The sequence below is a fragment of the Citrus sinensis genome, chromosome 3 (assembly GCF_022201045.2).
Source record: "Citrus sinensis cultivar Valencia sweet orange chromosome 3, DVS_A1.0, whole genome shotgun sequence".
Classification (NCBI taxonomy): domain Eukaryota; kingdom Viridiplantae; phylum Streptophyta; class Magnoliopsida; order Sapindales; family Rutaceae; genus Citrus; species Citrus sinensis.
The window spans coordinates 36496595-36518446 of NC_068558.1; the positions used below are offsets into that span (position 1 = coordinate 36496595).

Genomic DNA, 21852 nt, shown 5'->3' on the forward strand with positions numbered 1-21852 from the left:
GGATTCACATCTCTTCATAATTTTACTATTCTTCTTCTCAGTAAAACTCTCTTATATTAGGTGTACACGTCTCCTCTCTCAAAAGAATTATTGTGATTTTTGTTTCACTCAAGCAATAATAAGATAGTAATAACTTATTTCTCAATTTTAAAATTTTCATATATCTGAGTAATGTCAATAACTTTTCTTAAATTTTGACTTTAGAAACTTTCTTAATTTTATTAAATTTTGTTACAAATTTTTCATAAAATAAAAATCAACCGACATTGTCACCTTGTTTGTTTTACATATACTTAAATGATATCATAAAATAAATTACAAAAACTTATTATTGCAAAGAGTAAAATTGGTAGAAATGACAGATATTAGAGCGTCTCCAAAAGACTCTTCAAATAAAATTTTACTTATTATTTGAAGAGTCATTACAATATTAAACACTCCAAAAAATATATTAATTTAGATTCTTCAAATAAGATTTGTTTCTCACTCTTTAATATTGTCGAGTGAGTTTCTCCATCTTCTATTAATATTTTATTATTATTTATTGAAAAGATAAGACTGTAATTATTATTATTTATGTTTCCTTTAAAAAACATAACAGCAATTTAATTTAATAGTGGAAAGATTTGATTAAAATAATGTTAACTTATTCTTATTTGATGAGTCTTTTGAAGGATATTATATTTTTTTCATCCATTTATTTATTACATCAATAAGCAAATTAATATTTAAAGAGTAAAATCTAAAAAAAAAATTTGGAGATGCGCTTAGAAATGGGCCTTTTTCAAGATGGTAGAAACAACAGATATTTAAAATGAGTCTTTTTCAAAATGTTTTTGACCGCTTTGAATTTGAAGATCAAATTTACTTGCTTCAGTAACATAATTTGACAAAATTAACTAGTCAATTATTATGAAAACTAATGGGCTGAAGATTCTATGTGAAAACTTGTGGGCTTTGGGCCGAAAAAGAGAGTAATTTAGTAAAATTACTGAGCAAGCTTAATTTGTGTTTTTTTTTGGTTAATTTTAATTTTTTTGATAAGAAAGAGATAGTAGTATATTGCACTCAAAAAAGTTGAGATTTGGTGCTTAAAAAAGGAAAAATCAAACAATAATCAAATTTAGAAAAAATAAAAATAAAATTCAGGTGCTATACAATATCTTTCTCTCTCATATTCTTTTCTCTTTTGGTAATTTTAAAACCCGGCCAAAAAAATTAGCTTATAACTTCCTACATTTGTAAAATTTTCGATAGACTGAGTTGTTTAAGTTTGGATAGATTACGTTCACTTATAATCATACGTACATAATCCCATTTAGGGATGGCAATGGGGAGGGGAGGGGAGGGGACCAATCTCCCCGTACCCATCCCCGACATTTTGCGTATGTTCTCGTCCCCTCCCCATTCCTGTTAAAATTATTTAAGAGAATCTCCATCCCCTCCTCGAATAATAACAGGGGATCCCCGAGGGTCCCCGATCCCCGAATAACTAATACATTTTTTTTATTTTCGATTTTGAATTAATCATATTAAAATAAAAAATTCAAATAAAAGTAAAGTTCGAAATATATCTTACATTAATATCCATTACAAAAGTCACATACATTAAATTAGTAAGTAACGCAGCATGGAAGGGATACAAACTATCATGAACAAATTAATAGCCTAATACAAAATTGTTACAAATAAAATCAAATTTAGATTCAAAATTAACTTTTCAATGGTGGCGTGGACACTTTATAAATGTGGACTATTCCCTTTACAGCACAATAGTTAAGTCGAAACAAATCAAAAGCAAATATTAGATTAGATTATATATTAAAATTGTGATTTGCTGTAGGCAATGATAACATCTAAAAATAAATAAAAAATAGATTTAAGATAAATAAAAAATAGATTTAAGTTTAAAATATTTAATGAATATTAAAATTAAAACAAAAGTTTTGGGCTAATAGAATCTATCCGTTCTTTTTAATGTCCTAAATAAAAATTTAGGACTTTAATTAGTTAATTAGACTTAAAAGTTTAATAATATAAATATTTTGATATTTTTTATTTTTACCAGTACTTATAATTTTATAATTCAGATTTTATTATTTATTTACTAGTAATTTTAAAAAATAAAAATTAAATTAAAAATTTAAATGGGAAAATGGGTAGGGGATGAGGATTCCACCTCATCCCCGTCCCCTCCCCAAATAAGAAATTGGATAAAAAAATTTCCCCGTCCCTTCCCCGAATAAGAAATTGGGTATGAAATTATCTCCATACCCTCCCCGAATGGAGAAAATCCCCGAAGGTACCCGTTACTGTAGGGATTTTTGCCATCCCTAATCCCATTTCCTAATCCACGCTAGATATAAAAAACTCGTATCTTCCATATTTAGAGAGCTTCTTAATCATTCTTTCTCGTAAGCATTATAGGAAACTAGTTTTAGTTTTCACTCACAACAATATTTTCAGAACAAAACTCACGCACAAAAGAATCTTGTTTTCTTTTGTTGACTCACAAAAATGGAGAAGTATTCTCTTACCAAAAAACTTGGCAGCGGCTCATTCGGTTGTGTATGGCAAGCTGTAAATAAGCATTCGAGAGAAGTTGTTGCAATCACAGCATTGAAGGAAAGCTATTCGCTGGAAAAGTGCTTAAATTTGAGGGAAGTGAAGTGGTTGCGGAAGCTGAACCATCCAAACATTGTGAAGCTTAAAGCATTAATCATGGAGAAGGGCAATGTGTTCTTTGGCCTTGAATGCCTGCAGTGCAATCTTTACCAACTTATGGAAGCGAAAAGAAGAAGCAGCAGCTCTTCTCTGAATCTACAGTAAAGCATGGCTATTCCAAGTATTTCGGGGACTCGATTACGTGCACCAGCAGGGTTACTTTCACCGGGACCTCAAGCCAGAGAACTTACTTGTTTCGCAAGGTACCATCAAGATTTGTTGATTTTGGTCTTGCCAGGGAAATCGATGCTTTCCCACCATATACAGAACGTGTAGGAACACGATGGTATCAAGCCCCAGAGATTCTGTTTAAATCAGGAATGTATGGCTTAAAAGTTGATATGTGAGCTATGGGAGCTATCATGGCGGAATTACTCCTTTTTCGTCCTCTTTTTCAGGGTACTGATGAAGCTGAGCAGATGTACAAGATATGCAGTGTTCTTGGCAATCCTACTATGGATTCTTGGGCTGATGAACTCCGTCAAGCAATGGCAATTAACTACCAGTTCCCATAGTTATCCGGAGTCAATCTCTCCGAGTTAATGCCATCAGCAAGTAAGGACGCAATCAATTTGATTGAATCACTTTGTTCGTGGGATCCCTGCAAACGGCCGACGGCTGCAGAGGCATTGCAGCACCTTTTCTTCAAGAGATGCTTGTACGCTCCACCACATATTCGTTCGGTACCAGCAGTGGCCACAACGACAAGGGGAATGTTAAAGCAACAAGGTGCTGGGATTGAGGCTGAGGCTTTACCTAATCCAAATATCGCTAAGCAACTTTCTCCTCTAGATATAATAATGGTTGTGCAGCCAAAAAACTCAGTCAAAAAACAAAAATATTATACAGCTAGTGGAAGGAAGGGTCAACATCAGAACTTGGCAAACATGGCAATTGCTTATAACGGGCGGCCTGTGGCGCAGATGAAGCCGCCTCCTATGAAGGCTGTGGTACAATGGAATGATGAATCAAGAGAATGGTTTCTCAGACCAATTCAAAATCTGGAACCTGGTAGAATACACAAGAAATTTGGTTGAAAAAGAAGGGCTCTTATGAATAGGCCTGTCCTAATGGTTGAATTGATCCAATGTTACTAAGTTTTGAATGTATTGTTTCTATGTTTATTTGAATGAATGTATTAATTCTGACTTTTGTTCAGTTGTAAAATCCCAGTTAAGCCAGGGATCTTTCTAACATATCCTTGAGCATCAGCATTATGCCTATAGAAAACTGGTTTTGCAAAAACAGAATTTTTAAATATTTAGACAGATACAGATCAAACTGACACATCTAGAGTTCTTCGGCTGGAATGGGTTATGATTTATATCCATACATCTGGCAAATCTGGAAGAATGTACAAATCATTTCTTTGGCTGGAAAAGCTGTGGTACAATGAAATATACATTTGAATAATTGCTTGAGAATACTACACCAAAATTTCCATTAACCATTATGCATCTTTGAAATATATATATATATTCAATTCTAGCAATAAGCCAAACAAAGATTTATCTGTCCGAATGATTCATACAGAAAAGGTCACTTTTGGAAAAAGGTCTCTCTTATTAGTAAAGCTATAGAAGTGTCCTCACATTTCGAGAGGTGATTTTCAGATGAAATGATTTGAAAGACATCAACTAAATTGCACTCGTCACTTGTGGAGAAGTTTCGGGTGTGTTTGGTATCGTTTTTTACTACCCGTTTTTTGTTTTATGAAAACATAAAAGTGTACAATTTGTTTTGTGGATGCATTTTTTAACCATAAACAAAAAATACAAAAATAAAAAAGTTCTTGGTTTCTACTTTCTCTTCATAAATGTAGAGAACGCCAATTTGGCGTTCTATAGCTTTCTGTATTCTGTCATCATGGGTCTCACACTTCCAATGCAATAATTACCACTAAAATCTTGTAGTTTCCACATATTTGTTAGATAAATGGTTTATTTTAATATAATAAATCTGCGATGAAAAAACTGATTTGCATACATTAATAAAAAAAAATTATATTTCTTAATAAAAAATAAAGTTAGCATAATTAAAATAAATAAATGTAACAATCAATAAATACTTTTTAAAATTCTCATAAATCATTTAAATACAAAATTAATTTCTTTCAAAACTTAGGAAATTTACAAAATCAACCAATGATATTCCTCTTAAATTTTGACTAAATTTTTATTTTGAGAACATATTAAAATTAGATATATATATATATATATATATATATAATAATGTAATTATTGAAATATAATTTTTTAAAAATATATACCGAATAAGTCCTTATTATTTTTATTTTTCCAAACAAACTACCAAACTCATTTTTACAATTTTCATTTTCAGACATTAGTTTAAAAATAAGCTACCAAACATTTTTTATTTTTATCAAAAACTAATTATTCTTATTCTATAAAACAAAATAAAAAATACTATATAAAGCGCACCCTTCATTTTTTTTTTTTAATCTCAACACACAATAGCCTCGAAGATTACATTAAACTTGATGAGCCAATCTACTAGCTGTGGACAAAATTAGCAAGTCGATTGATTAGTATAAGTAATGTGGTGGGCTGATTTTATATGAAAACTTGTGGGCTTTGTATGGACTAAGAAGGCTCAAATATTGCTCGAAATGGAGAGTAATTTATTTGTAAAGTGGTGCTGTTGGCACCCCTTTCAAGTTCTCATATAATCCCCTTTCTTAACGAACCCCATATTCAAGTAAACGTATTTTCTACTTTGAAAAATCTTTAATTTAATGCTATAAATATCCCTTAATTCATCCATTCTTAATAACGCCCCATATTAAGGTGTTTTTTTTTTATCATTTTTGAAGAAATTTTATTTAAATCATGATAATTATTATGCATAACAATCAATCCAGAGGTCTTTTACTAAGGAAATGTTGAATAGAATAATTTTAGATTCTTTAACCATTCAATTGATTTTCTAAAAGTAAAATAAAAAAGTTCATTTCTCCATGATAATATGATATAATGATTAGTGTGATAATAAACAATGGTGTAGGAGAGTTGGTACTCAATTGAATAGTTCAAGAATCTATAGGCTGCACATGATTAATTGAATTTTCGTTGCATGGATTTACTTTTCATACATCTAGTCATTGTTACTTTAGTTTATTTTCAGCATTGTAACTTTAAAATAAAGTTGGCGTTGTATCTATTTATAGTTTATTTGAAGATTCTTAATATGATCAGAAGATTGATTATTTACGCAATGTTGTCAAACTTTTCGGTGGTTATTTTATAGAAATACAGAATGAATTTTATTAGAAAATGAAAAGGAAATTTTTGAAAACTTGAATTATTTATTTGTTTAATGGGGTAATTATAGAAAAGGAGTTTTATGAAGGATTTAAAGATGTGGCAATAGTCCAACTATTATTTGTATTTTTGAAAAATACAACCATGATATGTTGCTTATATCTTAGATTTATAAAATTTTTAATAAGCTGATTTGTTTTAAGCTTTACTTCACTTATTATCTACTTTTGTAAAATTTAAAAAAAAAAATTCAATTTTGTTTATGTTGGCGAAAGCCTGACTGAAATAAAATTTATCCACTTACCACAATGTTATGCACCCCATGGCCAGCGCATTATAGTCATAAAGTCAACAAAAATTAATAAAAATTTGACTATCAAAATATGTCTAGACGATGGGCTGTATTAGTTTAAAAAAAAAATACTTTTAAGAAAGTTGTTTTAGACAACATTGCTCCAAAATCCAAATTGTATTTTTAAGTTAATACAATTCAATAATCCTCAAGACTCTTTCTAGATAACATAAAATAGGGTATCTCTATTTTATTCTGGATGAAACTGAACTAATAATTCAAAAGGGGTTTTGAGAAAGGCGTATGATGCTCTTTATGTCAAGCCTGAGGGGATGTTCCTAGTGAATGATGAAGACGGCGATATTATAATACTGTATCTTTCGAATCATTAAGCACGTAAAAAATAACCATCAGAATAAGAAAAGCTAGGTGCCAGTTCCCATAACTCCATGGGACAACATGATAGGGCCTCCTCCTAGTTTAAATTTCGTGTATTGTATGAAAATTTCAAAAATTAGAATTTTAGAATTGCAATTCCCGAGCAACCATAAAATCAAGAGTCCAGTTATGGTACTACAATGGTACCATACTACAGCTGGATCCAGCCATTAAATTCAGCTATGGTGACCATTGTGAGCTGGATCCAACAGTGATATGGTACTACTGTGATACCATAATTTTGTCCTAAAATCAATAAGTAGCCACTTTGGTTTGAGGGGGTCTAACAAACATGGGCTAAAAATATGGGCATGTAATGGCCCATGTATTACTATTTTTCTTGTGGAATTTGAAGACTCTCAATAATTCTCAAAGTCTTTGCATCTCCATGTTATGCACAATGAAACTGAAACGATCATTCAAATGAGTTTTTTTTTATGAAAGCGAATGACGCTCCCCGACTCATTCCATGAGGGCTGATGAAGACGATGGTAACAAATTATGACTTGAATCATTAATCATGCAAATTAACCATCAGAAGAAGCAAATGCGCTAGATTGGTAGTTCCCATAACTCCGTAAGGCAAACATTAACATCTCGCAGGGAAGGACAAGCAACATGATATGGTCTCCTTCTAATTTAACTATTCGTGTATTGTTTTGAAGTAAATGAATATCTTCAAAATTAGAATTGCAATTTGCAAAGCCCTATGAATCAGTAAGTTGCCAGCCCACTTTGGCCCGAGAGTCCACAAATACGGGCTATTGGGCATGTTAATGGGCCATCTCTGACTACTTCTCTCCCTTGACTCTTTTACTTGTGGGAGTTTATCCAACTCTTTGCTCTCTGGACATCTTCAGGGACGAAATAAAGATAAAAAGTTTTAATTTATTTTCATTAAAAATTTGATGGATTCACTTCACAACAATGCTTCTCTGATTAGCAAAACCCTCTAATGGTTGGTGTACAGCTCTCTTCTCTTCAAAGAATTGTTGTGGTATTTACTTCGTCCAAATATGAATAAAACAATAATCACTCGTTTCTTAGTCTTAAAAGATTCGTATATTCAAGAAATATTAAAATTCATAAATAGAATCTACTTGAAATTTTCAAATACGTTGTAAACTTTCCTAATTTTGTTAGATTTGGGTTGTAAAGCATTCACAAAATATGACCTAGCTGATATTATATTTCTATAGTCACGGCATAAGTAAATTTAATTGAATTATTCCTATTATTATTATTTTCATGTTTGTTTTGTCTAATACTGAAAATAAGTTATTTCTATATTTTTGTAAAATTAAGGAAAAAAATTTAACTTGAAAAAAAAAATCTTAAGTATGAATATATATACTTTATATAGGAAAATGATCTCGGCCTCTCATTGAGTTTATTCTAAGTTTAGTCTAACAATGTAAAAATTGCAGGTTGTATGTAATATATTGTACTGGAAATATTTATTTTTAATAATATAAATATATGTAGACAAAGAGACCACTTACAAAGTGATTGACACTAAAAAATGTACATTTAATAAGGATAAAATTATTAGTTATTCACTTATTGTGTCGATTAATGCGTTCATTATTTCTAAATTATTTTAATACTCCTCAAATATATTTTAGGTTAAATTAATTCGTAATTTGTTAATTTTTATCTTGTAAATATTTTTTAGGAATAAAGATGAAATTGAAATTGAAAGCGGGAACAAAGAAGAACTACTGGAACACCAATTGAAGAGATGTAATAATAAATAAAAAATAAAAAATAAAAAAAGAACAAAAGCATGTTGGTGATGACCATCACCAACATGTATATATAATATAAAAATAAAATAAAATATTAATATTAATTAAAAAAAGGATGATTCCAAGCAATGAGGGGGCTGGAGCCGAGAGCCAGAAGCTAGTAGAGCTGATTTTTCAAAAGCCAAGAGAGAGTTTAGCTGAAGAGTTTCTTTGTTTCTTTGTTTCTTTTCTTTTCTTGTTTCCGTTTGTATTAATTTTCTTTGTAATATATTTCAAAAAGTTTATCAAATAAAAAAGAGTGTTGTGTTTTCTTTCAATATGAGTGGCTAATTTTATTAAGCTGAGGTGAAGGGTGAAGCTCAATGTTTCAAACTATTAATTATTATTATTTTCTTAAATGAGTTTTTAAGTTTATTTAATTCTTTTCTAATTATTTTTATATCAAGTTAATTTATAAATCTTTTTGGATATGTATGGTATTTTGACATAATGTCGACACATTAATATAGTGTGGCACATTAGGTACTTTATTCCATATTTATCCACACACATAAAATTAAATGATATAATAATTAATTGGTAAAAGTGAGGCAAAATATAAATAAGAGAGTATTAAAATTATAGTTTGAATACAGAGAGTGGATCCTAAACCTTAGCATATTTTTAAATTGATTTCAAATAATTTCTTTTCCCACAATTAATTTTCTTAGTTTTAAATTGACTACTAGATTTAAAATTCCTTGTGGTTCGACCCTGGCCTCACCGGGTTATATTATAACTAGACACTCTTATACTTAAGAGTAATACACTTTTAAGTCGTGTCACAAAACTAAAATTAGCAAATTGAATGACCATTAGCTAAACCAAAAGAAAATTAAAGGTAGCCAATTTATCCCAAAATATAATTTTTAATTTGCATTTTATTTTATTTTTTAAAAAAACTTGTACTCTAAAAAAAAATTCATTGTGCTCTTCTATTTTTCTATTTTTCTATTTTGAACAAACTATCAATGTAAAATTTTAATTTAGACATGATAAGTCGTCTATTTTTCAATGGCAAATACATGCAATGTTTTGAATTTTAATGGCCAGCAAGTAAAAGATGTCTCGTCGTTTTAGAGTTCGCAAGTAAACGACGTTACATTATCAAAAAACTAAACGCGACGACACGCCGTCCTTTGTATTTTGACAAATGACAATAGTATGAGTTGACGGATACTATTTATGATGCGTCGTTTGTATATCAATAAGAAATTATGTGAAGATCTTATTAATGCACCAACATCATGACGTCCATGTGATTATGAAGTCTTTGGCACATCATCTATCATGTTGAATTCCACGTCATCCATAATTAAAGTAAGAGATCATTTGTTGTTTTCCTAATTAAATAGAATGACAAAATATTTGAATTCTTCATTATTTATTTCATGTTTGTTTTCTTCAACATTGATAATAAGTTATTTCTAAATTTTGATAAAATTAAGAAAAAAAACCCTTTAAGTTGAAAAAAAAACTCTTAAGTATGAATATATATACTTTGGCTTCATATAGGAAACAATCTCTCAGCCTCTCACTGAGCTAATTCTAAATTTAGTCCAACAATGTAAAAATTATACATGTGATGTGTTTAAATTGTAGTGGTCAGTAGGTAACAAGTGACTCATCGTTTCTCAGTTTATACGTAAACAACGTGACATTTGAGTACTAAAAGATACAACGACATATGTCCTCCGTATTTTGACAAATAACAAGTGGATATACTGTGCGCCAACACATAGTCTTTACAATGCGTTGTTTTAATTTCAATGGGGAACAATGCATCATTTAGATTATTAGGGACGAATGGCATGACATTTGTATGCTTACGAGACCAGAGACACATTATCTACCACGTTGAATTCCACGTCATCCTAATTAAAGTAAGAAATCATTATTATTTTAAAGAAATCATTATTATTTTAATAATTAAATATGGTGATAAAATATTTGAATTAGTAATAATGATAAAAATAGTTGACGATAAAAATAAGCTGTTGTGAAATATTTTTGAAACCACACACTTTGAACTTCAAGATCGAATTTACCGGCTTTATTTGGTGCTAATTAGATGAAAATTAGCAAATCAATTGATTACTATAACTAATGGGCTGGACTGATTTTATATGAAAACTTGTGGGCTTTACGCTTATGACTAAAGTCTTGTTTGAAATTGAGGTGTTGTAGTTTAAAAGTTACGGTTGTTGTGAAAAAAAAAAATATAATTATGAGATAAGAGTCAATATTATATAGTAAATAGAAGTTTTAAATAATAATTTTGACAAAATTAGTAAAGATATAATAGAATTTTCATCATCAAGTATAAAATCAAATCAACTTAGCATCTAATCCATTTCAGCATCCAATTCCTCACGAAGTAACACTCCTTTATTTCTTCTATTCTTTTCCTTTTGGGTGTTTTTTTTTTGGGTCAGTTTGGGTTTTTTTTAGTCAAATCATTCCTTTTAAGCATAAAAAACAAATATTCCCCCCCCCCCCCCTTTTTTTTTCTTTTTAGGCAGCATAGCTGATGGTGAAAAGAGGGGTGGCCACAAGTTAAATTGAACTTATGAATGTTGGATGCTATTTGGTGATATTGTGCTACTGAATTGAATTTATGAATGTTGAATGTTATTTGGTGACTATTGTGCTACTAAATTTAAATATTCGATAGAGATTGAATGAATATAGTAGGTTAGAGATTTAAACTTTTGCATTGGCATAATTTTTTCCTTTTTCAGTTCATATCCAAGCAAGAAAGTCTGGATAAAAAACCCATGCCCGGGAGGTCCCGGACTTGACCTGGATAGGATGTGAAAAAAATTAGGCATGAACCCGGGACTTGACAGCAGTTGTATCGATCCAGGACGGTCCTGGGCAAGTCAAAACCCGACTTAGACCCAAGGTTTTACCAATCTTAGTTCCCATAGTCCATAAGACTAAATGAATGAATTTAGGTAGGCTAGAGATTTAAATTTTTGCACTGGCACAATTTTTTTTTTCCCTTCAATTCATATTCGGGCAAGAAAAGCTGGGATAAAAAACTTGTGCTTGGGAGGTGCCGGGCTAATCCTGGGCCAAAAGTGAAAAACTGGGCACGAACATAGGTCCAGGCAGTTGTTGTATCAATCTGACAAATCTCGGACAAGTTAAAACCTAGCCCCGACCCAGATTTTACCAACCTTAGTTCTCATAATTTAATTATTATTGTATTATCTTAAAAGTAATTGAAAACTTTGGGCTAAAATTCTGTCACAATTTTGATACACCCATTGGGCATTTAAATACTGTTGGCTGCAGATTCTTGTAGCTATAAATAAGTTAGCCTCCACCTTTTATCTCATAAATATATCTTTAAAGATAAACACACACATCGAGACTTTCAATTTATTTTCATTTGAACTTTAGTGAATTCATGTATCTTCATATTGTCACTACTCCTTATTTAGAAAAATCCTACCATGCTGTGTGTACAGTTCTCTTCTCTCCAAAAAAATTATTGTGGTCTCTACTTTACCAAACGAAAATAAAGTAATAATCAATCATTTGAAAATACTTTATGCACTTTCTTAGTTTAGTTAAATTTTGTTACAAATCTTTTAGAAGATATAAATTGACCGATACTATCTTATAAATTGACCGAGACTATCTTTTAGGCTGTCTCTTATATAATTAACCGTTTTACTAAAAAGAAATTAATAAAACTAAAGTTGGTAGAAATTTCGATCTTTAGAAATGAGTCCTTTTTGAAATGTTTTTTAATCCACCCGCTTCGAACTTGGAGGAATGAGGATCGAATTTACTGGCTTCATCCTTCAGCCATTGGACAAAATTAATTAGTCCGTTAATTTTATGACTAATGGGCTGGACTGATTATGTATTAAAAAGTGTGGGCTTTTTGCTCATGGATTTAGAAGGTCCAAAAATGGGCCCGAAAGAGAGAATTACTTAGTAAATTACGGAGTACGCTTAATTTGTAAGATTTTTTTTCTTAATTTTAATTTTTTGATACGAAAGACAAAGAGGTAATACTGCACCCAAAAGTTGATGATCGGTTTCTTTTTATTTTATTTTATAATAAAATAATAATTAAATTAAGAAAAAGAAATTCAGGTATTCCAGTATCTTTCTCTCTCATCTTCTTTTCTCTTCTCAGTTCTATTTTTCTTAATTTTTGTGAACTAACATATTGAATTAAACAATTCAAACGATCCTAACAGTCTAAGCTTTAAAAAATATTAAAATATTAATGTGTTTTATTATTTTAAAATTTTAATTAAGCCCACTTTTCAATTATTGGAATTAAATCTAAAAAAAAAAAGAAAAGAAAAAACAGATACGTACGTAAACCCATTTCCTAATCCACGCTGGATATAAGAAACCTATATATCCCATATTTAGAGAACTTATTAATCATTCTTTCTCGTAAGCGTTATAGGAAACTAGTTTTAGTTTTCATTCACAATAATATTTTCAGAATAAAACTCGCGTACAAAGGAATCTTGTTTTCTTTTGTTGATTCACAAAAATGGAGAAGTATTCTCTTACCAAAAAACTTGGCAGCGGCTCATTCGGCTGTGTTTGGCAAGCGGTAAATAAGCACTCGGGAGAAGTTGTTGCAATCAAAGCATTGAAAAAAAGCTATTCGCGGGAAAAATGCTTAAATTTGAGGGAAGTAAAGTGCTTGCGGAAGCTGAATCATCCAAACTTTGTGAAGGTTAAAGAACTAATCGTGGAGAAGGGCAATGTGTTGTTTGTGTTTGAATGCATGCAGTGCAATCTTTACCAACTTATGGAAGCGAAAAAGCAGAAGCAGCAGCTATTCTCTGAATCTGCAGTCAAAGCATGGCTTTTCCAAGTTTTTCGGGGACTCGATTACGTGCACCAGCAGGGTTACTTTCACCGGGACCTGAAGCCAGAGAACTTACTTGTTTCGCAAGGTACTATCAAGATTGCTGATTTTGGTCTTGCTAGGGAAATCGATGCTTTCCCACCATATACAGAACGTGTAGGAACACGATGGTATCAAGCCCCGGAGATTCTGTTTAAATCAGGGCTGTATAGCTCAAAAGTTGATATGTGGGCTATGGGAGCTATCATGGCGGAATTGCTCCTTTTTCGTCCGCTTTTTCAGGGTACTGATGAAGCTGATCAGATGTACAAGATATGCAGTGTTCTTGGCAGTCCTACTATGAATTCTTGGGCTGATGGACTCCGTCAAGCAATGGCAATTAACTACCAGTTCCCACAGTTATCCGGCGTCAATCTCTCTGCGTTAATGCCATCGGCAAGTGAGGACGCAATCAACTTGATCGAATCACTTTGTTCGTGGGATCCCTGCAAAAGGCCGACGGCTGCAGAGGCATTGCAGCACCCTTTCTTCAAGAGATGCTTATATGTTCCACCACATCTTCGTTCGACGCCAGCAGTTGCAGCAACGCGAAGGGGAATGTTGAAGCAGCAAGGTGATAGGATTGATGCCGAGGCTTTACCTTATCCGAAGATCGTTAAGCAACTTTCTCCTTTGGATATAATGACGGCTGTGCAACAGAACTCTGCTGCCGGAAGGAAGGGTCAACAGAGCTTGGCAAACAAGGCTATTGCTGCTAATAGGCAGCCTATGGGGCAGATGAAGCTGCCTTCTATGAAGGCTGGAGTGCAATGGAATGCTGAATCAAGAGACTGGTTTCTCGGACCATTTCAAAATCTGGAACCTGGCAGAATATACAACGAGAAATTTGGTTGAAAAAGAAAGGCTCGTATAATTCTATTATAATGGTAGAATTGAACATTGTTAACTAAGCTTTGAATGTATTGCTTCTATGTTTATTTCAATGACAAAAAATTACACTGTTACCCAAATTACAAACTTTTGTGATTCTCAGCCCAGTTTCTAACATATCCATGCGTACATCATTGTGAAGTTCAGGAATTGAAAGATCCTTGTAAGCATTTGCAAACGCAGCATTTTAAAATATTGGATAGATACTTAAAGATCAAACTGACACATTTTACTGCAGAGTTCTTCAGCTGAATCTTCTTTTGATTTGATTAACTAATGCGATTTGAGGTTTATGTTCAAATATGCAAATCCGGAAGAATGCATAAACAATTATTCACAAGATGTAGAAATAAACACAAATCAATGTCTTCCAAACAACAAAATCAGACCGATATTATAATTTAATAATAGCCTTTCTACGAATCAACACAAATTTCCCAACAGCAGCAGTTCTTACAAGGAGACCGACAGCCGCCGAATAACTAGTTCAGTGATCAATTAATATAGGGTGCAACGACTTGAAATCTCCCTCCGGTTTCTATTTGACACACTCTGGCCAGTATAAGTCCATTCATTTCATTTGAAATCGAACATCAATTAAATCTTGACTTCAATTGCCTCCCAAAACATGATGAAGTGCATCCCTATAGAAGAAGCGAAGGCAAACTTGCAATTGATCTTAGGAGGATGGTGTTTGTCAGACTGTGATAATTGATATCATGGAACTCGTCAGTGCATGCTTTTGATAAAAAATTTCAGAAAATTGACTTACAATTGATGAAGCATTTGAAAAAATACCAAGATAAATGAAGAAAAAAATTATGAAAGAATGAGCTGAATAACAAAACTGGCAAGGGGAATATTTCTATTGGTTCCACTGGCCAAAGTTCATCTAGCTCACATGGGCAGGAGAGGATGCCCTCTTTTTTCTCTTGTGCTTTGGCTTCGCAGCGTCCATCAATGTTTTGTCTCCACCTTTATGCACTTTCGTTTCAGATACATCCATTGCGGAAGATGCTGGAATAACAATTTCAGGTGGTTCCTCTGACTTTGACTCACTGGACTTTCTTTCGCTTACTGCGTCTTCTTGTTTCTCCTTGGATGTTAATGTTCCTGCAATTTGTACTCTTCACACAGATCAGTTTCTCAGTGAATCTTCTGTGTTCCAGTAAATGCTCACTCAGTAGACTCTACATATGCATTACAGGACACCTGCCAAAGTGGCTTCTCCCCTCCCCAAAATTTGCCTCCCCATGAGCCACCCAATTAACCGATGGTAGAGAAATATATAATTCAAATAATATAAGTTTACAAAACATAATCAGCAAGATGTCAATCTAAATTTTTGTGCTTCTAAGAGCAATTTCACACAAAGTACCTTGTGAAGCTGGAGAAGCTTTCAGGACATCTGAATCAACACCCTCGGAGCAAGGATCCCTTAGAGGAGAAGGTCCGGGTTAAAAGAAAAAGAATCAGTGAATGGATGAAAATACAGTAAAATCATGGGTTACCTCTTCAAAAATTTCAAATTAAACTACAAAAACAACACAAGCGCATAACAAATTCAGAAGTCCTGTAAAGACTACAATTGTCCCAACAATTACTAGCATCAAATTGAATTCTAGCTATAAGCATGAACAAAGAACTACTAAAACAAGTTTATTATGCTGCTAGAGGCACTTAAAAGGATCTACTTACTATGAAATTTTTAAATGAAATGAGTTGAATGACATCAATTAAATTGCACATATCACTTTTGGAGAAATTTCATTTTCCACAATCTCAACTCATTTGGAGAAGTTTCATTTTCCCAAATCTCAACTCACAAAAGCTTCAGGTTATATTCAAACTTGAAGGCGTTGAGCACCCAGAACCTTCACTTATCATACTATAACATGAATAACAAGTATGGAAAGCGAAATACAGGGTCCTTTACAGTTCACATATTAGAAGACAAATGCAAAGGGAAAGAAGATAATTAATGTAATAGTTTTCACTACAAAATCATGAAAAAGAACTTTTAACTGATTGACACTCAGAAGAGATTAGCTATTTCACAAACATAAAAATGATAATTTGTTAAATTACAACCAGCTGATCGCAAAACCTCCTAGTCACTTATTTATTTAAATTTTTACTAGATGGCGATAAATCTGAGACAAGAACTTGAAACCTAAAGCATAAAGCAGAGAAGTGGGCCTTGAACGGATAAAAATCAACTTTTTACACAAATTCGAAGTTTTCCTTCTGTACAGAAAGTTGGGTACTTCCCTAAAAAGTGCCTACCCAAATGTATGGAACCTAGAAAAACAAGCACCATACCTACTTGCAGCCATCCCAACAAAATTAGTAGCTGCACCATCTCTCCTGCTACTTCGGCCGAGCTCAGACGATTTGGATTCACCTGCACCATCATCACTTGGACCAGCTCTTTCCGCAGATGCCAGTCTTGGCTTCTGCAAATGGTTCCATGACAGCTCACTCACACCCTTTTGGCCAGACAGTTCATTTTGTTTTTCTTTCAAATAAGGACTACCATCCAAAATAATTGAAGTAGGGTGACGCTTGATCTTACGTAATGCTCTTTCTGTGTTGAAAGTTTCAACCTACACATATCATAGAAAATTTCAGGGAGCAACAAAGCGAAATTCTGATTTGCAAAACTTTAGTACAAAAAACAAATATTGGAAAAGAAACAAAAAATTAAAATCATAAAATCTGGGAAAAGATCCACAGTTAAAGAAAACAAGCACATTAAAACTAGCCTCGTTTGCTTCCAAACACAAGCAAAATTATCAACATTTGACCCCCTGATTCAGTTCCTTTCCTTAAAAAGCTGATCAAATGTATGGCTAACACTCTTAGAATATACTTTCAAAGCAGCAGATTAATGACACAAATCATTATCTCAGGAAAAAGGGCTTACTAACTCCAGCTATATATTAAGAGTGCAGTCAGAAATCAGACAAAATGTTTCTCCAGCAATCCAATCTTGTTTTACCCCCACTCTTCAACTCGACAACCAAGACATCTACTACCTGTGCTGATTTTGATTCAAGCAATTGATTTCTCTCCACAAGGTTCTCTCTCACTTGTACCAGAACTCCTACAAGGCTTAAAATGAAATGCTGAAGATTTCTCCCATATTTTGACCTTTTGAAGACAAAGAAAGCAAAAAAAAACTTGGGGAAGAGATAGGGGCAGCAACAATAAATGAATAAGGCCTTGTAACCATTAAATAATTTCTTGAATGTACCATTGTAGACCAAAATTAACAGTTTCATAAGAAATGCTTAACTAGAATCTAGAATTATGGAAGCTGCAATGAGGTTTTAAAACACGAGGGAGAGAAAGAAAAGGATAGCTGAGGCTGATCGTCAGGCAGAATCAATTATTAGGGACTAAGTAATGACAAACAATTCAACTTCTAAATAAGGAGTATTGCATTGAAAATAGGTACGAGTACATTTACAAAGGGATGACTCATTATATGGAATATCATAACTTATGTTCAAGTGGCACTCTATGTATTAGAACAGTCACAAAATAAGGATAAAAGTTTGCCTGTCTATCACTTTCAACAAGAAATTGTTGGTGTGTTAACATCTAGAGGTAAAAGAACAGTTGAAACCGTACACACTCAGCATATTACCGCTTCCAAACCTAATTGCAGTGATCCAATCAGCGATAATTAGAGCCTATTTCATACATATATTACAACGGATAGGAAGAATAAAGCCTTTTTTTTTTTGAGGAACTAGGAAGAATAAAACCTTTTTCAAAAAAACTACTTTGAAAAGCAGAAACTCACAGCATCTTTTATCTTCTTTGTCATATCACCAGCCATCCTGGAAGAGAGCCTCAAACATTGCATGATAACACTCTGCAGGACTCCCTCTCCTCCAGGTTTCTGAATAGCACAAACGTCACCATTTGCGTTAAGTGTAGCAGTCATTCTTCCCGCCATTACAGCTTCTTCATGGTGGGTTGGATCAATAACCTACGCAGCATTTTCTCACATTAGGACATGCTGATTAACAAACTTTCACTCTGCATGAGAATGCATATTTGAAAATTACAGAAGATTTACAGGATTAAAGTTAGCATACAATCAAGCTCTCACTACTGAAAAATCCAAAAGTCACTGCAATAGGAAGATGATGTATAATCAACGGCAATGGTTCTCTCTCCTGTGAAAAAGAAGCACTCATAAACAAGTAAATAATAATACATAATGAAACAGCCATCTGAAATAATCAACGGCAATAGTAGCGTACATGGAGAATCCAAAATAATTACTCCTATATCCATGCAAAGGAGCAGATCAATACGTGAAGGACAGTCACCGCGACTTAGATTTTATGATTAGACCAAAATAAGACGTGTCCAACAATATCCCAGAAAAAGATTAAAGAGCAGAATCTTGGAAAGGGTAAATTAGGCAGGAGAGTAATCTGCCCTAACCATTCCTGTTTTACCATTTCCTTTTCTAGTTACATTGAAAGAGTCATCCTTCACTACTACATAATCTTCAGCTGTTGTAAGTATTCTTCCTCAAAATTTTTCATAATCCACTAAATTTCGTATCTTCCATCTTATTTTGAAGGTATAATATCAATCCAAAATAAATTCCTTCAAAATTCAACTCTCAATCAGGTTTTCTAATGTTCAAAAGTGAAAAAAAATATAGACTGTAGAAACATTAATACAGAGGGACTCAAACCTTATTCCTTAAGTCCAAATTAAGCTTGTATACAGTTGTTCAACAAATGCATTTAAATTTAATCAACAGCAAACTCTAACACTAACCTCAGGTGGATGTACTATCACTTCCAAACCATCTTCTCCTCCTAGTGAGCATTCAGGCCTCCTATACGTCAGAAGAGCACCCAAAGCAGCAATATTGGCAGCATCAACAAGATTTCTGTTCCCGCACAATGATGAAATATTTACTTACAGATCGTGACATTTAGCATTGATTAACTAAACCAAACAATGCATACACACATGTATATGTTTACTCACCCTCCATTATCTAGAATGTGGAGATCAATACGTATAGCCCACACTAACTTCCCAGCTAGAACACAAAGCGATTCTGTATCCACTGCCCTGCTTTCCCTGCAAGATTCCTCCAAGTTAAAACCTTCAAAATGTCATTTGAATGCATATCCGCTATGTATAGCTTGGTTTTCCTCTAAAGGGCTGATAAAAGATAGGTTTCACATGAATTTCCAATCTTACTAAGATGCCCCCATCAAGGTATCCCAAAATTTTAGGAAACTTTTGTGTTTTTAATAATTATGAATAATTCTTGGATATAAAATTGGGAAGAGAAATATAGCATGATTATTGTGTAATGCTCAAATTCATAGAACAATTATCTATCATATGAGTTTCAAACCTTCTGAATGATCCAAAAGGTGACAAACATAAACTCTATTTGAAAAGTAAAAGTTAATGAAGCCAAACCTTTGTAAAATGGTCATAATAACAACATTGACAATAGAAGATTTTTGAAACACATAAAAATTGTCACCTCAGACCACGATCTACTATCAGTCCCAACTCCACTGCAGATTCACCAGGACGGCCCGGCTCAAATGAAGGATCAGCCATTGGTGAGAATTCAGTGTAGATTGACAATGTCCCTTCATTAGGTCGATCTCGATAAGGTTGAGCCAGTTGTCCAGTTACAAAACCCATTACATGAGTCTGACCTAGCTGAACTTCTGATGAACCATCTTCCCTGCATGTACATCACACCATCAACTCAAAAGGAAAATAAGACATCCAAATGTCTATTACCGAACCAATAAAACAGAAACATTGCAATAACACAAAGAAACTGAAGCTATCCTCTATGCATAACTGAAGATAATAAACAAATAACCATTAAATTCCTACGAGCATATCCTTCCACAAGCAATAACAAGAATCCGAGTAGAAAATGAAAATGCAAGTGCCTTCAGTACAAAAGGCATCAATCAAATATACAAAAAATGGAAACAGTTGGAGATTAGAGAACTGGCATTTGAAAAACAGTAATTACCCAAATTGGAGTAAAAATTTAAACTTCAAAATATTATGTAAGGACATAAACTCGCAGTATAACCTAGAAACTAAGTGGGGTTGCAGCAGGGCAAGGCTCGACTGTAAGCAAAAGAAGATATTCAAAACAAAAGCAATTACAACATATAATCACCTAAACCAAGAAACCCACTTGTGTACATGTATGTGCGTGTCTCTCTCCTCTATGTAGGAGAAAGCGGATACTTGCCTGCCAAACTTGATTGATAGTTTACGGTATTCATAAGGGTTGCGACCATCAATTCTGATACCAGAAGTCAGTGCAGTCTTTATGAATTTCTTCTCATTCATAGTTAACTGCCATGTATTTGCCAATCTCAGATCCATTTATTGTCTCAGTTCTGCCACCGAAGGGAAGGGGGAAAAAAAAAAACTGAGCTTCTCACACACATTACACTACCAGTAAAATTAAACCTCTAATTCCAGTTTCTCTCCAACGTAAAAACTTTGTTGAATTAATCAAAGCATGAAAGTGAAATGAGGTTGTTCAAAGACAAAAATTAAAGAAACAAAGAGGAAGTAGCAGCAGCAATGCAGGCAACTTAAACTGATAATGGTAAATTAATGGGCTAAATTATCTAAATCAACTCCAATTATTGCATTTTCAAACACCTCTACTAATTACACAACACAATCCCTTTACAATAGTTAAAAGAAAAAAGAAAAAAAAAAAGCCGTCAAAAGTTTACCTTCAACAGAAGCTCTGCCTTAGTGGCAGCGGCAAAGCAATGCAGCCGTTCAGCAGCAACAAGCTTCGACTTTGGTGGAACTAGCTTTCAAACAGCGGCGGCGGCAGCAAGTTCCAAATTTGAGAGAAGAGGAAGAAGAGCGGCGGGATAGCCCGTGGGCTAGCCTTTAGTTTTGAGAGGGAAAGAATTTTGGTTAATTTTTAATTGATTTTTTCATATTTGTTTCTAATTGATACCTGTTAATTTAATTTAATAAATAACAATGCTGTTAAAATAACATGATCTTAATTTGTGTTTTTTTAATGAGTTTTCTGTAATGGTTTGAAAAATTACAATACCATTGAACCAGGTTCCCGGCGCGGGTGTACAGTTTTAAAGGGCGGCCGGGTAAAACCCGGACCCGAGTCTTCTTGATATGTTTCAAGGTCCTGGATGGTAAATTGGTAATAAAGTGCTGCCACTTTTTTACACTACAGTAATTTAATATAATTTTTTGTGTAAAAAAAAAATAGAGGGAAAAAAAAAATCACAGCTATCAAAGACCCCGACTGCCGCTTCCAAACGGGATGTAACTCGCAAGGGCTTTCGCAGTTTCGCTGTGCTAACGTAAAATATACGAATGTGCTTGGTGTAAATATACGAATGTTGACAATAATTTTTATTTCCTACTAGCTATTACACAAACATTCTTCGCCACTAAGAACTATAACTATATGTCACTAGACATACCAATTTCTCCCATTGAAAATCATCAAACGACATGTGAACA

At 33.1% G+C, this 21852-nt stretch overlaps 2 protein-coding genes and 1 pseudogene across 4 annotated transcripts; 2 read left to right on the forward strand and 1 right to left on the reverse strand.

Moving 5' to 3' along the window:
- The first annotated feature begins 2479 nt into the window (after positions 1–2479).
- On the forward strand, positions 2480–3761 carry LOC102614258 (cyclin-dependent kinase F-4-like; annotated as a pseudogene).
- A 9218-nt stretch (positions 3762–12979) lies between these two features.
- Positions 12980–14275, forward strand: LOC102614550 (cyclin-dependent kinase F-4-like). Its single transcript, XM_052438494.1, has one exon. It carries the CDS (start codon positions 13051–13053, stop codon positions 14266–14268), a length of 1218 nt encoding a protein of 405 aa, XP_052294454.1. The 5' UTR covers positions 12980–13050; the 3' UTR covers positions 14269–14275.
- Positions 14276–14632: 357 nt separating this feature from the next.
- Positions 14633–21455, reverse strand: LOC102626500 (exosome complex component RRP45A-like). Of its 3 annotated transcripts, XM_052436395.1 has the most exons (10): positions 21084–21455; positions 19844–20053; positions 19330–19425; positions 19114–19228; positions 18414–18494; positions 18116–18304; positions 16627–16910; positions 15683–15741; positions 15206–15417; positions 14633–15006 (listed from the first exon to the last, which is right to left on the reverse strand). In XM_052436395.1, the coding sequence occupies exons 2-10, from the start codon at positions 20008–20010 to the stop codon at positions 14902–14904; spliced, it is 1308 nt and encodes a 435-aa protein (XP_052292355.1). In that variant the 5' UTR covers positions 20011–20053; positions 21084–21455; the 3' UTR covers positions 14633–14901. The 3 variants fall into 3 exon arrangements, with proteins under 3 accessions (XP_052292355.1, XP_052292356.1, XP_052292357.1); XM_052436396.1 differs by lacking the exon at positions 18414–18494; XM_052436397.1 differs by lacking the exon at positions 21084–21455 and adding an exon at positions 20585–21058 and having other exon boundaries at positions 14633–15417.
- Between the last annotated feature and the right edge of the window lie 397 nt (positions 21456–21852).

What these genes read in the sequence shown, in the direction of transcription:
- LOC102614550 (XM_052438494.1), top strand. Translation starts at nt 13,051, where the DNA reads ATGGAGAAGTATTCTCTTACCAAAAAACTTGGCAGCGGCTCATTCGGC.
- LOC102626500 (XM_052436397.1), bottom strand. Translation starts at nt 20,721, where the DNA reads ATGGATCTGAGATTGGCAAATACATGGCAGTTAACTATGAATGAGAAG. An exon ending in TGATAGTACATCCACCTGAG is followed by an intron (nt 18,495 to 19,113) that starts GTTAGTGTTAGA and finishes TCTTTTTCACAG; the next exon opens with GAGAGAGAACCATTGCCGTT. An exon ending in AGCTTCTCCAGCTTCACAAG is followed by an intron (nt 15,418 to 15,682) that starts GTACTTTGTGTG and finishes TACAAATTGCAG; the next exon opens with GAACATTAACATCCAAGGAG.